The sequence below is a fragment of the Camelus bactrianus genome, chromosome 12 (genome assembly GCF_048773025.1).
Source record: "Camelus bactrianus isolate YW-2024 breed Bactrian camel chromosome 12, ASM4877302v1, whole genome shotgun sequence".
In the NCBI taxonomy this organism is placed as follows: Eukaryota; Metazoa; Chordata; class Mammalia; order Artiodactyla; family Camelidae; genus Camelus; species Camelus bactrianus.
Genome location: NC_133550.1, coordinates 35,670,946 through 35,686,858, shown reverse-complemented (window position 1 = coordinate 35,686,858; position 15,913 = coordinate 35,670,946). Strand labels below are relative to the sequence as shown.

At 33.4% G+C, this 15,913-nt stretch overlaps 1 protein-coding gene across 2 annotated transcripts in view; it reads right to left on the bottom strand.

Moving 5' to 3' along the window:
- Window positions 1-3,087: 3,087 nt before the first annotated feature.
- The window catches only part of BLTP3B (bridge-like lipid transfer protein family member 3B), a 95,125-nt gene continuing 82,299 nt past the window's right edge, over window positions 3,088-15,913 (bottom strand). For both annotated transcript variants that reach the window (XM_045522458.2, XM_010962773.3), the window contains 2 exons: window positions 10,266-10,459; window positions 3,088-8,570 (listed from right to left, as the gene is read on the bottom strand). In XM_045522458.2, the coding sequence (XP_045378414.1) occupies window positions 8,451-8,570; window positions 10,266-10,459 (314 nt within the window). In that variant the 3' untranslated portion in view covers window positions 3,088-8,450. The remainder of the gene's footprint in view (window positions 8,571-10,265; window positions 10,460-15,913) is intronic.

The window sequence follows — 15,913 nt, the reverse complement described above, 5'->3', positions numbered from 1 at the left end:
AACAGAAACAGACTCACAGATAGAGAGAACAAACTAGTGGTTACCAGTGGGAAGATGGGAGTAGGGAGGGGCAAGATAGGATATATTGCACAGCACAGCCATTATTTTATAATCACTTAAAGTGGAATTATCATCTGTAAAAATACTGAATCACTATGCTGTACACCTGAAATATAATATTGTAAACCAACTATACTTCAATTAAAAAATATTAATAGGTTATCACCAAGAAAGCGCTGGAAAGGGACAAAACCAGGTTGTCAAGGGCACCAAACCTCTCTAAAATTATGAATGATATGATAATGAAAGGATCAAACTGTATTACCATTCAAGAAGGCACTGTTTGGGAATCTGTGTGGAATTCAGATAGGTAATGAAGGAATGGGCTGTTATACATGAATGTTGAACCAACCTGTGGGCTTAGTTATTTGGGAGGATAACTTTGCTGACTCTGATCAAGTCATTATGGTTAATAAAATCCTTTAATTACAGATCGACATTGTCTCACTTTTTTCTCGTCAGCATCTCTAAAGAGAAGACTAACTGGGAAGAGACAAGGAATCTTAGTCTTCTGGTGCTACGTGGAAGTTACCTTGGGACTGGAATACTACAGGCAGTCTAGGTTTAGATTGAGGCCGGCAGACAATGGCCAACTCCCTATTTTTGTAGAGCTTTACTGGAACGTGGTCATTCCTTTACACATTGTCTGTGGCTGCTTTCACTCTACCATGGCAGAGTTAAGTAGCTGCAACAAGGACCACATGGTCCACAAAATACTATCTAGCCCTTTGCAGAAAAAGTTTGCTGACTCCTGGACTAATAGAGCTTAAATGAAATTAGGTAAATGGAAAAGCATACATTGAGGTTTAAAAAATAAATTACAAATATACAGGAGATCTGACTCAGCAGTATACACATGAATGAAAAAGTCCTGATGGGTACAAATCAGCACAAATCATACACGGAAGAAGAAAGTACTTAAAAACCAAGTAAATATACTCTTAGATTACTTTAAAAGAAGCAATATCTGGACCATTAGTTGCAGTTCTCCTGGGATTAACTATGCTCCAGTATACAGTCTTGTTGCCAACCTGTTCTCTGCCTAAAACCTCCTCACCATGGTTAATTGACACATCTTTCAGACTTCAGCTTAGACGTCATCTTATCTGGGAAGCCAATACTGGGTTACATGTACTCATCTTATCATGGCATTTAACTCATCATATTAAAATTGAAGTTTACTTTTCTGTCTCCCTGTGTGAGAGATTTAATCCATATATGCAAGGACATGTAGCTGTAATTCTAACACCAGATCCACTGCTTGCCATGTAATAATTTTTAAACATGTTTTGGATTAATAAATCCCATTATATTCCTCATCAGTCAGACCACATGGTGTTAAGTATTTGGTTTTGGTGATTAGTGAACTGTTGACTCCCTACTTAAATCTATCCCCTTCCCTCCCTTTTGGTAGGCAGTCCTAGTTTCAACTCTGCGAGAGTGATTAATTTTAACTATGGTGGTTTAGGCAGGAATGTGATGTGTTTCAGTATGAGACACAAGGGCACATCTGCTGAGGAATTTCTGGAAGAGAGTTTCACTAAAAAGGAAATGTATAAGGAAAAACGTACTTTTTTTCCTGCCTCTGGATGTGGCTGTGTAAAGGTCTTGCTTGGAGCTGCTGTGGTACCTTGCAACCATGAGAGCACAAGTATGAGGATAAAATCCCCTGCATTGAGGATGACAGAGATGAAAGACAGAAACAATATAGTTCTTGATAATATCGATGAGTATCTGGAACCACCAGATGTATTGTTTTATGAGAAATAATAAACTATTTCCATTTAAAACTTTCAGGTTATCACTACTCCTGGGTGGGTTTTCTTTTACCTATAGACAGAAAGCTTCCTAACTCACATAAGTGACCACATTTTAAGATGGACGTGGCAAACTGGGGTCCATACAAATGACAAATAATGATGAAGTCTCTGGAAATTGTCTTTTGAGGAACAAAGGACCAGGGGTGTTAAGCCTAGAAAAGAGAAGATCTGGTAGGAGATACAATAGTTCTTCTGCTAATATGAATGAAAAATGTAGGACCAATCTGTCCTAGAGATATATTTCAATTCTCTAACAAGAAAGGGGGAAAAAAAAGGTCAATTAGAACTACTTAAAACAGAAAGGTTTATGAAGTAGTATGTTTTCTCATAGTAAAGAATTTTAGCTGTAAGTTGTTGTTAAGCATTCTGGATTGTTCTGGGTGGGAGGTTTAGCTACAGAACAAGTTTTAACCCTTAAGATGCCATGATTTTATTCTTTGACTTAGTGATATGCACTGCAATTATGATGGCATGAGTAGAAAGGAAAAATATAACATCACCAGTGTGTATTTTTATATTATTTGTGCTTCAGTTTCTAAAATGGGTCACATTATAATGGCCTCCGGGCATATTAATGGAACTGCACAAAAAGTGGATCAAAATAAAATAAAAGCTGAAGCCTACTCAGCAAAATATATCAACAAGAAACTGAATTCTGAAGGTAAAAAAAAAGCAGGAGGGGACTTAACTAAAGATGTAAAAATTGCAAAGTATTAAATGGACCCCTACTAAATTATAGGAAAGGCATACATACATGTTCAGGTAGTCTCAAATATCTGTGCTAATGCAGCAAAAAACCTACCACTTTTAATAAAGATACACTTGGCCTTGACATGTTTTTTATACTGATAATATGGGAATGCCTAAAGTTCTAGAAATTTATAGAAAAAGGATATGAAAAAGTTGCTTAGCTTGCTCATTCTGTATCTCTCTTCAGAGCTCTTTTGCCTTCATAGCTCTAAAGTTCTGTACGGAAAATCTCTTATTCAACTGCAAGGAATGGAGAAAGTGAGAATAAACCAGAGTGAAGGAAGCACCAACTGATCATACCTATGCTAAGTATGCTAATAAGAATTATAAAGCAAGTATATTTTTTCAGACAAAATGCTAGGATGCTACAAAATTATTGCTATGCCAATAAAATATCTCCAATAACAGCAAGTGTCAGTTTTCAAGTCGAAATTAGAACCTTAATAAGAGTCCAATATTCTTTTGTAGCCATATTATTTATTGAATAATGAATTTCTGCATGTACCAATTTTTATACATTAAACTGAAATTCTGTCCATTTCAATTTTGTGCTTTAGATTTTAATTCATGATACACCAAGTGAATTCCTTGTCATCGATTTCTCTCACGTGCTTAATTATTGCAGTTTTGTTCAACATTATTACATTGCCCTGGATTTGTTCACTATGGTTACCTTTTAAAGATCCAGCTCTGATTATACTATACATTTATTTTAATTGGTTTTAAATATTGTGAAAGATGGACTTTGACCACACCCTTATAAATTTATTTGACCTATATCATTCAGGGATAATTCTTATCTCTGTTTATTTAACTCTTCATTCATGTGTCTTTTTATTTTTTTAATTCTCATTTAGTCTTAATTACAGTTGTGATTCAGTATTTGAGTTCTCAACAATTCTGCTAAATGGTTGCAAGATGGTTAGTTACCTCACTATACTCTACTAACCTCCAAAACACCGAAGTATCTTCACCTAAATGATCAAATATGTCTTCACACAAACAGTGAAGAATTAAAGTCAAGAATGAGAAATTTACTTACCATTCAATCGGTTTAGTATAACTTCTTGGAAAGAATAAATTGACTTTTGATTGATGACACAAGCAAAGTGAGAATAAAAGTTAATGTAGTGTAAGTTATTTAGCATTGCCTTTTTGTCTAAATGTTTTCAGAATCTTTTAAAACCCAGATTACTCTTCTTGGTGATTTAGTGATACATTTTCTTCTAAGACCAAAAAATCATCATATTATACAAACAGAAAAAAAGACATTCAGTTGATTTCATACCCCTTAAAATTTTTCTCATAAAAAGTTTCAAATTCTCAAACCTATCAAAACTACACAGTAGTGTTGGCAGCACATGTTAAATTTCCATATTGTAACAATAACGTGAATTTCCCTCCACTTTATGATGATCTATTAGATAATAATGATTTATAAAAACCATCATGCTTACATACTTGCTTCATGTTACCTTAATTTTAGTACTTCTCAAAAAAGCAGCAAAAATATTTTAAAATATCAAGTCTGATAACTTAATGAAGAAATTAGTATTTTAAAAACAGTACTGCCTTAGTGTTTCTCTATATCCTGTATAATTCCAACTTTTGGTATTTTATTCTAAAAGGAAATTGAAACATAGCTCAGATTTTACTCTCCTTAGCATTTCTATGTGCAAGCTAAAATGAGACTGTTTACACTTCAAGAAATTAGGCACAACTGATCTTGTGTACCAATTTCTTAAAATTGAAAATTATTTCAGTCATTACTCTTTTGGCCTTATCTCCATTCTTTTTAGCTGACAAGACTGGCAGCTCTCAACAGCCACAACACCATGAGTTACAATGAAAGCCAGGTGACTTTCTGGAACTGTAGCAGTTGTGTGAAGTGATGTGCTAATTGTCTGTTTGTGAATATTTGTGATAAGTCAACTAGAATTTCAGATATTCAAAATTCAAAACAATACATTGTATGGCAAATTTCTCCATTCCCTACTTTTTTCTTTCTCTATGGACTCAAGGGGTCTGTCCTTTTTAATAACTACCACTGCCTACTTTTATGCCTATGTTTCATCTCCCCAATCCAGCTGAGAGGAAGAACTCAATACCTGAAAAATATCCTTGATACCTCATCCATTCATTTTATTCTGTCAGCAGATTTATTGAGCACCTACTATGTGCCAGACACTGTATGAGACATAAGGAATACAAAGTTGAATGATGACAACAAAAACACAATTCCTTTCCTCATGGAGTTTACAATCTAGAGGGTCTTCATTAATCAAACAAATATATATGAAATTACAAAGATGTTCAATGCTAAGTAGGCGTATGTGTTTATGTGATAATGTTTAACAGCAGGTCTCAGTCTGTGACAGAAATCAGAGAATGCTTCCCTGAGGAAGTGATAAATGAACTGAGATCTGAAAGGCAAAGAGGAATTAACTAGGCGATGAACAGGAAAGGTATTTCAAGCCAAAGAAACAGCATGAACAAAGATTCCTATGGTGGAAGCAGCACTTTTTTTCTCACTTACTCCAGTACTTAAAGGGCAATGAGGGTAGAACAGAAAGTGAAACACGGTGCACAATGAGACTAACCAGTAATAATAATAACCAACTTCTATTGAGTGCTTTTTTTTTTAACTTTTTTTTTATTGAGAATTGAGTGCTTTTTAAGGTGATGTCCAGCCACTGTTTTAATGTTTTGAGACATTAAGTCTTTTAATGTTCAGAATTATCCTATAAATAGTGGCCCTAATATGTGATCTCATAGGTCACATAAAATATTTTTGTTTTCATCATAAGAGCAATGAAAAACCATTAAAATGTTTAAAGCTAGAGATGAGTCTGGGGGTAGATGGATTGCCTTGGTTAAAACCGCATTTCACAAAAGAGAATTCTGCCTGCAGCATAAAGAATGAATTAGGAGGGCCAGAGTAGCTTAGGAACACCGGTTAGGAAGCAACTGCAGAAATGCAGGCAAAAAGTGCTGATGACAGCTTAGATGAGGAAGGTAGTGAGTGAAGAGAAGTAGACAAATTTACAAGGTAAGATGACAGGACCTGGTAATGAACTGATGGGGTGGGGTGACAGTTAGGGAGATGAAGGTGACTAAGATGAGTTCTAGGTCACTAGCTTGGGAACCAGAGTAATGGTGGTACTTTGATTAGATTGGATATGCTAATAAAAACCTGTTAAAGAGGAAGTCTTAACTCCTGTATTGACAAGTATTGAGTTAACAGTAACTACAATAAAAACCCAGGAAGGAGTTTCTGGTTAATTTTTCCATATATATTTGCCTGCAATCATACACAGTCATTCTTCCATGGCTTAAACAAAAATAATGCTTCATCACAACTAATTTCACATGGTGATCTTTTGAATTTTAGCATAAAATGAGAAAAGAAAAATATATACAAGATACCAAGAAAATGTTTTTTTACATCAAACAAAAATTCTCCCTTATCTTTTAAGTAATTTGAATAATACACACACACACACACACACACACACATACACACACACACACACACACACACCTTAAAAGTATTCTACTTATCTTTAAAAGAAAAACAGAAGTGATTTCTTTCCTTACCTCTGGCAAAATCTGTGAAATAATGAGTAAGGTAAAATAAAAGCATATAACTGGGATTGAAGTCAAAAGAGCAGGTTATTAATTATGATTTCAGTCAAGTCACTTGTTCTTTCTGAGCTTTAGGGGTTTTATTCAACTTTTAAAATATGAATAATACCTACCTCCCAGGTTTGCTGTGGGAATTACATGAGATCATGTTTTTGCAAGTGTTTAATGAATTTTAAATCTCTATAAAAATAGTAATCACTATACATTTTTAAAAATCCAACAAAGCATATAGAATGCTCAGACCCATATTAATTATTATCTCTACTATTTATATGATTTTCTTGAGAAGGCCAAATAAATTGAAAAGAATAAGAAAAACATTCAGCTTCTATAACATTAAATAATTATATCATAAAATTTATGATTTATTTTAATTAAATTATAATTTAAAATTTATATAGAGCACATAGGTCAAGCCTGAGAAACACTGTGAACTCTGAAGAACTGAAGGTCGCATCAATCCTGCTTTTCTGTAACAGAGACTGCTTTTGTTGAATATATACCTACAGATCAAAAGTACTCTACTAAGAATGGAAATCCTTAATTAGACCGATGCTTTTAATCTAAGACTATATAATAACCTTAGATTAAAATGGCTGAACATGACTTTTAAAATACTTTGAGGTAAAATACTAACAATTTAACTTGTTCTTTGCTGTATCCTTAGCTCCTAAAACAGGGCATTTTAAAATAATATCCACAAAAATGGACATTATAGAAAAAAGAAAGGCCAGCAATGCTTTCAATAAAATCTAAAATCACTCCAGCACTTAATGTAAAATGAAATATGTTTTCCCCTCCAAGTACTTAGACAGAGGGATGGGTATATAAGTCATGCCAAACACAGCACCAATAAGTGTCTTAATGTGGCTGAAAATCTGAAAATTTTCAAGTATCTTAAAGAAAGCGTAGTCCAGCTATTTCATGTTCTATCATGAATTTAAAATACACGCCACTTAGTTTAATTCAATCAGAAATATATTTTAAACTGTTAAAAGCTTCTGTTTCTTAAACACTCATGAACTTTTATTTCATAATATGTGATTGAGATTCTCTCTCATGCTGGTTTCAACCTTAACAATCCCTAGAAAATAGAGTTCAATATTTACCAGTTACTCTTCTTATAGACAATAATATATGTCACATAGAACTTTAATCAAAACTAGTATTATAAATTTGATATGTACAAATATCCACCTAATATGATATTACACGAATGGTATGAAATTGTTCTATGTATGTGAAAAGAAAATTCTCTGAAAACATTCCCCTCCTTAGAGGAAAGATGAAGGTAAAGAAATAATACAAATAGTATTAATTAAAATTCTTAGAGTTACAAATGCTGCCAAATTTAGCAGGATAGTTAAATTACTCTCCTACTTCTAAGAATAAACATTTAAAGGAACGTACAAGAAATGCTTTTAAATCAGTTGACCATATAACTCTAATGCTTTGCTTTTTCACAGCTTGTGCTTTTTATTTTAAAATTTGTACCATCTTTTTTGTTGTATATTATAGCTTCAACTTATACAGCTTACCCATCATTTAAAATGATTTCCTTCCACATTTCCAAGTTACTTCATAAGTTCAGTAGGGTGATGATTTTCCATAATTTTCAAACCCAGTAATTATGTAATTTATTAATCTGATTTGACTTTTTTACAGTAATTAAATAGTTACAGATTTAAATACATAATTTTAATAACATTTAAAATGTAACCCTTTATTTTACATTAGCCCTGAAAGCCTTTGAATTTTTGTAAATAATAGTAAATTATTAACAAATAGTGATAAATAAATTCAGCAATCTGTGGGAACACAACAGGTTTTCATTTTTCTTTTTAAAAAAATGCTTATAATGTAATATCAAAATTAGGAAATGACACCTCATATTCATTAGGCATGTAATTATTTTACAGTATGTGTTGATTTTCCTGTGTCACACCAGTTTAAAACAGGGTTAAACCCCAAAACACAAAACAACCCAAAAGATTGTAAGGCCCGTACCTAGGATTTTTTAAACTGGCTTTGGAATAGTCACCACCTCATCACATTCTATTTCATTTTATTGTCTTTTGATGAAAAGGAAAGTCTTCCACTAATTGGTAACATCACATTATAAATATAACCTCTGTACTCCAGAGCTATAATTTGAGCTTTTGATTGCCACTTCTGCTATTCAATTGTCATCTTCTTTATACGATGAAGAAGAGCATCGTTTTCTGAATGAGCCTCTGCAAGAGCCATTTTAGCTTTAGCCAATTCCTGTTTAAGAGATTCATTCTCTTCCATGAGCTGAAATGATATATTTGGAGAAAATAAGAAAATTTAACCATTTTCAGAAAACATAGACTACTTATATAGATATATATATATAAAGGTGTGGCATGTGAGACAATAAAATTACCCAATGCTGATGATGGTGCACTTAAGCTGAAAATTGCTTTGAGAAGCTATGTGGAAACACAAATCAAGCACTTTAAAATGTTCATAAGTTTTGATCCAGCAACTCAAAACGCTGATTAACTCCTAATTTCCAAATCTAATCATGATTTTGTTTAATTTCAACTTCCCTGGACCTCTCTGTGGCTTTACACACTGCTGACTTCCTCTCTACTTCCTAAGCTTCTCTCCTCTTTTGCTTTTTATACCACAGATCGTTCGTGTTTATCCTTCTCCACCTATGGACTTTTCCATCTTTCCCCTTACATTTTTTATATTCTAGTAGAGTCCATATTTGGTTTTCTCTTATTACTTGAGTCACTCTTAGATGATCTCATATGTTCCTGTGGCTCCAACAATCATAGATAGCCTGATCCAGCACAAGCCTCTCTTGAGCTCCAAACCCACATTCTGAATATCTCATTAGACATTTTCATCTAGATGTCAACAGGTCTTCCCTCATTTGAAGACTTAGTTCAAGCATTTTATCGTCTTAGAACCATCCCCCAACCGCTAACTAAGAAGATGTGATAAAACTAAGGACTTTCTCCAAAGAAAAATGCATTTACACAGATACATTAAAATACATGCATTTAATTTCAAAGAGTCCTCAGATTTCTTTTAGTCCCACTTAAGAGTGACTGCCTTACAGACTACGATGGGTATTTAACTATATAATTCCCCAAACTCTACTACATACAGAACTTGACACAGTACACTGTGACTACCGATTACACACTCTTATCTTTTCCACCAAACTTTGAATTCCTCAGTAGATAGGGTGGTATACTGTTCCAATTCTATATCCCTACCTCAAAGTTGACATCCAACAAATCCTGTGAAAAAATGAATTCATTCTGTGGTTCTATCATAGAAAAGTAAAATTTTGCTAGACATTTTACTTATAACAGTAAAAAATAAGAAGCAACTCAAATATTAACAAATGTTAAGAGGAACCTTCAGAAAATGAGAGTACATCCACATCCACATTAGTCTGCCATTAACAATAAATATGAACCATCAATTATACTTCAAAACAACAATAAAATAAATACAAAGCATATATGGAAATATAGAAAAATCTGTCAAACAAGTAAAAAAACACAGTATATATACTAGAATAATAATTGTTTATAAAAATTATGTAAAGAGCCTGAGAGGAAAAATTTTAAATACTGAGTACTGCAAGAGGTTAGACTCTATTAGAGTTGTTTTAAAATATTTTTTCCAAAGTTCTGAAATATTACAATACTTTTGCAACTTAAAACTAAGACCTCAAAGTGAATACATCCTCCAGGAAGCCTTCCTAGATTCCAGAAAATCTTGTATTTACTCCTTTATCTTCCCATTAGACTAGAACCTCTGTGAAGGCTGGGAAAGTCCCTACACCTTGCTCAACACTATATCCATAGCATCTACCACCGTGCCACGCACAAAATGTGCTCAATAAACATAACTTAAATAAGTAAATAATGTCTTAACTATTTAATATCTAATATTTATTTTAATTGCTGTAACGGAAAGAGAATGAATTAGTTTTCCCATTACCTGTTCCCTAGTGAAGTCAATGGAGCACTCAGGAAAGTTAAATGACTGGAAAGGCCAAGGAACCTCCGGACTCGTCTGAGTGGCTTGAGTGACACTGTATTGTTTCCTCAGGTCACACCTTCCACTGGTGAGCAGCACTGAATCACTTTTGACATTTTCTCTCAAATCATTTCCAGTGTGAAGCAACTGAGAATCTAATCAAACAAATACAATCCTCAGATAACAGTTCAAAATACTTGATAAATTTTCAGTTCTATTGTGAAAAATGAATTTAAAAATGAATATATCTCTTAGTATGAAGATATTATTATGAAATAGAAAAATAACAGAGAAAGCCAATAAAACAAAAAAGCTCATTCACTGAAAAGATGAACAAAATAAGAACCAAAAGCTCGTCTGTTGAAAAGATAAACAAAATGATAAAACCTTAGTTATGCAAACCAAAAAATAAAAAGGGACAAAAATTACTAGGATCAGAAATGAAAGAGGGGACATTACTATATACCTAATTTAAAAAGCCAATAGGATGAGAGTAAAAATTTTCAAATCATATCTTTGATAAGAGACTTATTTATGCAATATATAAAGAACTCTTAAAATTCAAATAAAAAGACAAATAACCCATTTAAAAATAATCAAAGATGTAAATGGATATTTCTCCAAAGATACACAAATGGCCAATAAAGATATGAAAAGATGCTTGATGCCAGTAGGGGTGTAGATCAAAACCATGATAAACAACTTCATACCCACTAGAATAACTATCATCAAAAAATCAGATTACAACTGTTGGCAAAGATGTGGAGAAGTCAGAACCCTCATACTGTAGTGGTGAATATGTAGGATGGTGCAGCCACTTTTGAAAACAGTCTGGCAGTTCCTCAGTGGTTAAAGAGTTGCCACATTTCCCAATAATTCCATTCTTAGATATATACCCAAGAGAAATAAAAACTTATACATGAATGTTTACAGCAGTAAAATTCGTAACAGCCATAAAGTGGAAACAACTCAAAACCATCAAGCAATGAATGGATAAACAACATGTAGTATGTCCATAGAATAAAACATCATTTGGCCATACAGAGGTATGAAGTACTGATACATGCAATGACATGAATAAATTTAAAAATATTATGTTAAGTGAAAGAAGCAATACAAGACTATACATTGTATGATTCCATTTTTATGAAATGTCCAGGGTAGGCAAATTTACAGAAAAAGAAAGTAAACTAGTGGCTGCCTAAAGCTGGGAGTAATGGGGAGAGTCTGGTAGTAGGAATGGGTATTTTTGAGGATTATGAAAATGTCCTAAAACTGATTGTCATGCTGGCTGCTCCATTTCTGAGCACACCAAATGCCAATGAATTGTATACTTTAATTGGGTGAATGGTATGGTATGTGAATTATATCTCGAAAATGTTTTTAGTTAAGAAGTACTTACAAAAAACAAGGCAGGGAATATTTTTACATATCAACATTTTTTTTTACTTTTTGAATTGCATATAGGCAGACCACATGAACAGAAGCCCAAGTCAAACTTGTTTTTAAAAAAGGAAATGTATTTGTTTCTGTAACAGAGGAGTCCAAGTCCTTCAGGCATGGCCAGATACTGGAATTCACATGATATCCTCAGGAGTGTCATTTTAGGAACCTAACTATCTCTACTTCTCAAGTCCATGTTTCTTCTTTGTGTTGGGTTCAATCATATGATGGTAAAGGTAGCCTCTGGCGACCCCAAACAAGAAAGTTTTACAGCCTGTGACTCCTTTTCTCTCAGTGTCCTTCTCAATTCACAAAAAAGGATGCTTGAGATACAGTCAACTCATCTATCACTCACAGTGTCCCAAGGACTGAAATCTTTTAATTGGCCCAGCTGGGCTCATTCCCACTTTTGTGATAGGGTTATATGATTGCCAGGTCCACTAAAATCACATGGAACTGTCATGATAGAACAGCAGTTCACCAAATTAAATTATACTGAGCAGACAAAAGAGGAAAATCTGCTCAACATAATTTTCCCCCTTAAAAAGATGCCCACAGGGGTTAGCAAAATAAATAATAAAAACATTTGTGAAAGCTTTTGTTCATATCACCGAATTGCCCTCCATAATGCTTCAATCAATTCTGCCCTCATTGTATATACAAAAGTGGAACAGTTCTATCTATATGGGTAAGTGCCATCAAGTTGAGTTTTGGTCTGTTCTTGATTTCATTTTATTATAACGGTCTTAATTTAGAAACTACTTTTTACAGTATTGCCCTGAACCAATTATGTTTTTAGTAGTATTAACTAGAAAAAAACTACCAAAACTGTTGTATTGCTTCAGACCAGCACACCATTCAGCCTGGTAGTGACAAAGAGAAATCCTAAAGTACTATGTCATGGTAAAGTCAAATTCTCTATTCTTTCAAACCTCAAAAAACTAAACACTCCTAAAATACTACTTGATTGGTAATTTATAACATACTTCTGGTTATTAAACTTTTAAAGGAGCAAAACTCTTCCTTTAAATATAAAAAAACTCTTCCTGACATATAAATATGAACTAAAAAAAAAAAAAAAGCTGAGTTATATAGGCTGTAGGACCTGAGGCCCATTCTGTTTAATGCTATTTAGCCTGTATCTCACTGCTCAAGGGATCCTAAGAATCATGAAAAAAACACTGACCAAACAATTCTGAAACCTATTTTATTGCAATCACTGCGAGGTGAAATGAGGAATGAACAGGGGAGGAGAGAGGAAGAAGGAGGAAGAAATATGGGGAGAGAAAAAGAAGGAACGAGATAGAGAAGGAGGGAAGAGAGAGAGTTGGAGAGTGGAGGAAAGAGAAGGGAGGATGGGAAAACAGGAAGAGGAGTGGTTTTTGGTTTTGCAACTGAAGACAAAGGGAGATGTGATTGTGAGTCTGTTTCTGCTTTGCATATATACTCATTTGTAGTATTTTTTTAAATTCCACATACAACTGAAATCATATAGTATTTCTCCTTCCCTGTTTGACTTATTTCACTTAGCATAATATTCTCTAGGTCCTTTCATGTTGCTGCAAATGGCAGGATTCCATTCTTTTTTACAGCTGAGTAATATTCCATTGTATGTATGTGTATGTCTTCTTTATCCATTCGTTTGTTGATAGGCATCTAGATTGCTTCCATAACTTGGCTATTGTAAATAGTGCTGTTATAAACAGAACAGAGTCACAGGTATAGAAAATAAACTAGTGGTTACCAAAAGGGAGAGGGAAGCAGAGAGTGACAAATTAGAGGTATGGAATTAAGAGATACAAACTACTATGTATAAAATAGATAACTAACAAGAATATGTTATACAGCACATGCAATTATGGCCATTATCTTGTAATAACTTTTAATGGAGTATAATCTGTAAAAATACTAAATCACTATGCTGTATACCTGAAATCAATGTAACATTGTGACTCAACTATACTTCAATTAAAAAAAAAAAAAGAGGGAGGTAAGTAGGTAGGAGGAGGCACAAAGGGAAAAAAAGAGATAAGGGAGGAAATGGGGCAGAAGAGGCAGGAAGAAGAAAGTAAAAAGATGGGAGGGACTGGAAATAAATGGGAAAGGAGATAACCTGTGAATGACAGGGATGATTGGAGTCTATTACTATAGGAAGACTTATTCTCTTTTATTTACTTTAAGAGTTTCCTTCTAGTTATTATAACACATTTTGATGAACAAATCCATGTCCCTCATGGGTGAAATGTGCAGCATCCTACAGCAACATATACTATTCCCCTAGCACGGGCTCTGCTACTTACTTTCTAGATCTTTCATTTTGAACAAGACATTCAACTTGTCTAAACTTCAATTTCTTCATTTGCAAAATGGAGGTGATAAGAATATTTACCTTAATTATCTCAAAGTTATGGTTAAGAGTTAAGTGAGTTAATATTTAACATAAAAGAATTTTACAAACTGGAAACCATTATTCAAATATTAATTGTTATTAGTACCATAGTAGGTGTTCAATAAATATTTTACTTTAAATCTAGATTTTAATAGTTCTCTGTTGATTCAAATAGAAGATGTCTACTCATTTGTCTTCCCTGAGTGTCATACAGGTACTCTTCTGAGTTTAAGGTTTTATGCTTCTCTGTAGGTTTAGTAATTTAAAAGAAAAAAAGAAAAAGAAAGAAAATCTTCCCTCATTCCCAGATTGGAAGCATTATGGCAATGATTCCAAGATGTATATGGCAAAGAGTTTCTCATCACAGATCTTTACATATGCAGTGCCTCCCCTGCCCACAACAATCTGATATAATCTGTTGGGAGGCAGTACCTCACAACCCTTTTGGTTGAGAATCAATGCCATAATGGCCACTGTTCCAGATTGGAGTACGCCAGATCCCAGGTGTGTTGGGTGGAAAAATGTTGAGAGCCAGTACACTACTATTAAAAGTAATTAACGGTAGATAGCATAGCATACACCCCCTCTCCATATATATATACACACACACAACAAACATTTTCTGTCTTTTTCTCTTATTAGTAGTGTTATTATCTAATTAGCCATATTTCACTGGAGAAAGAAGAAACTGTAGTGCAACTTTGTAATATTCTGAAAAATTATTTGAAGTTTATCTTTAAAGTTTTTACTGCAAAACCAGTTATTGTTTTTAAGACTTTCCCAAGAAATGTGAAGTACCATGATAAGCAGCAAAAAAAAAAGTATAAAGGGGCCTATTCCTTCATAATGGACTTTATTTAATCACATCCAGAGCAGCTGCAAGTACACCCCAGAATATACTAAGAGAACAGAAAGGAGTAATGAAAAATATTAAGTAAGCTGCCATTATCACAGCAACAAACATCTAAAACTAATTTCTGAAATAACTGCTAGTGAGATTATTTTGAATGCCCCTGTTTGCTAAATAAATTTGTTTCAAGGGAGAAAAACCAGCACACGTTAAAATTTCTTAAAGAGCTATTTGAGAAAGTTGGACCATTCAAATCATTCACCCAAGAGCTTCCAATTCTAAGAAGCAAATAAAACTTAATTAAATACTTGTTTATCATGGCTGATATATTAGTCAGTAATATTTATGATACATTATCAAACAAGCTCTATGTGTGTACATTACACTGTTACATTATATACATCATACACTGAATACCCTAATGCAATTAATTTCCACATGGTAAGAAAAAAAACACAATCTGCTTCATGAAATAAAGCTTGAGACACTCTATGTAAAACAAAGCACATTTGCTTATGCTTAAAATATGTTGTTCTTTCCAGAGTCAACGGAAAAATACTTTCAACATAAATTATCTCAGATTCTGTACAATGCCCATATCCTAAATAACACAACGAACTTTTCCATCATCCCAGTGAGCTTTTGAAAGGTACGTCTACAATTAACACATATGATAGCTTCTAATTAAATTCAAATAATATTCTGAGTTTTGATGCCCATTTAAAAAACTCTAGCATATGCTTTTTCCTCTAATGTTTCATTACTACCTAAACTGCTTTGCTACAAAGATCCAAAGAAGCATCACTATAAAAGCATGAAGTAAGAAAAAATATATTCCTAAAATGTAGAACATTTAATAAGAGCAGCTTCTAGTTTTCAAAAATGTAAGAAATAAGGTGAATAAATATAATATGTAACACATGTTGA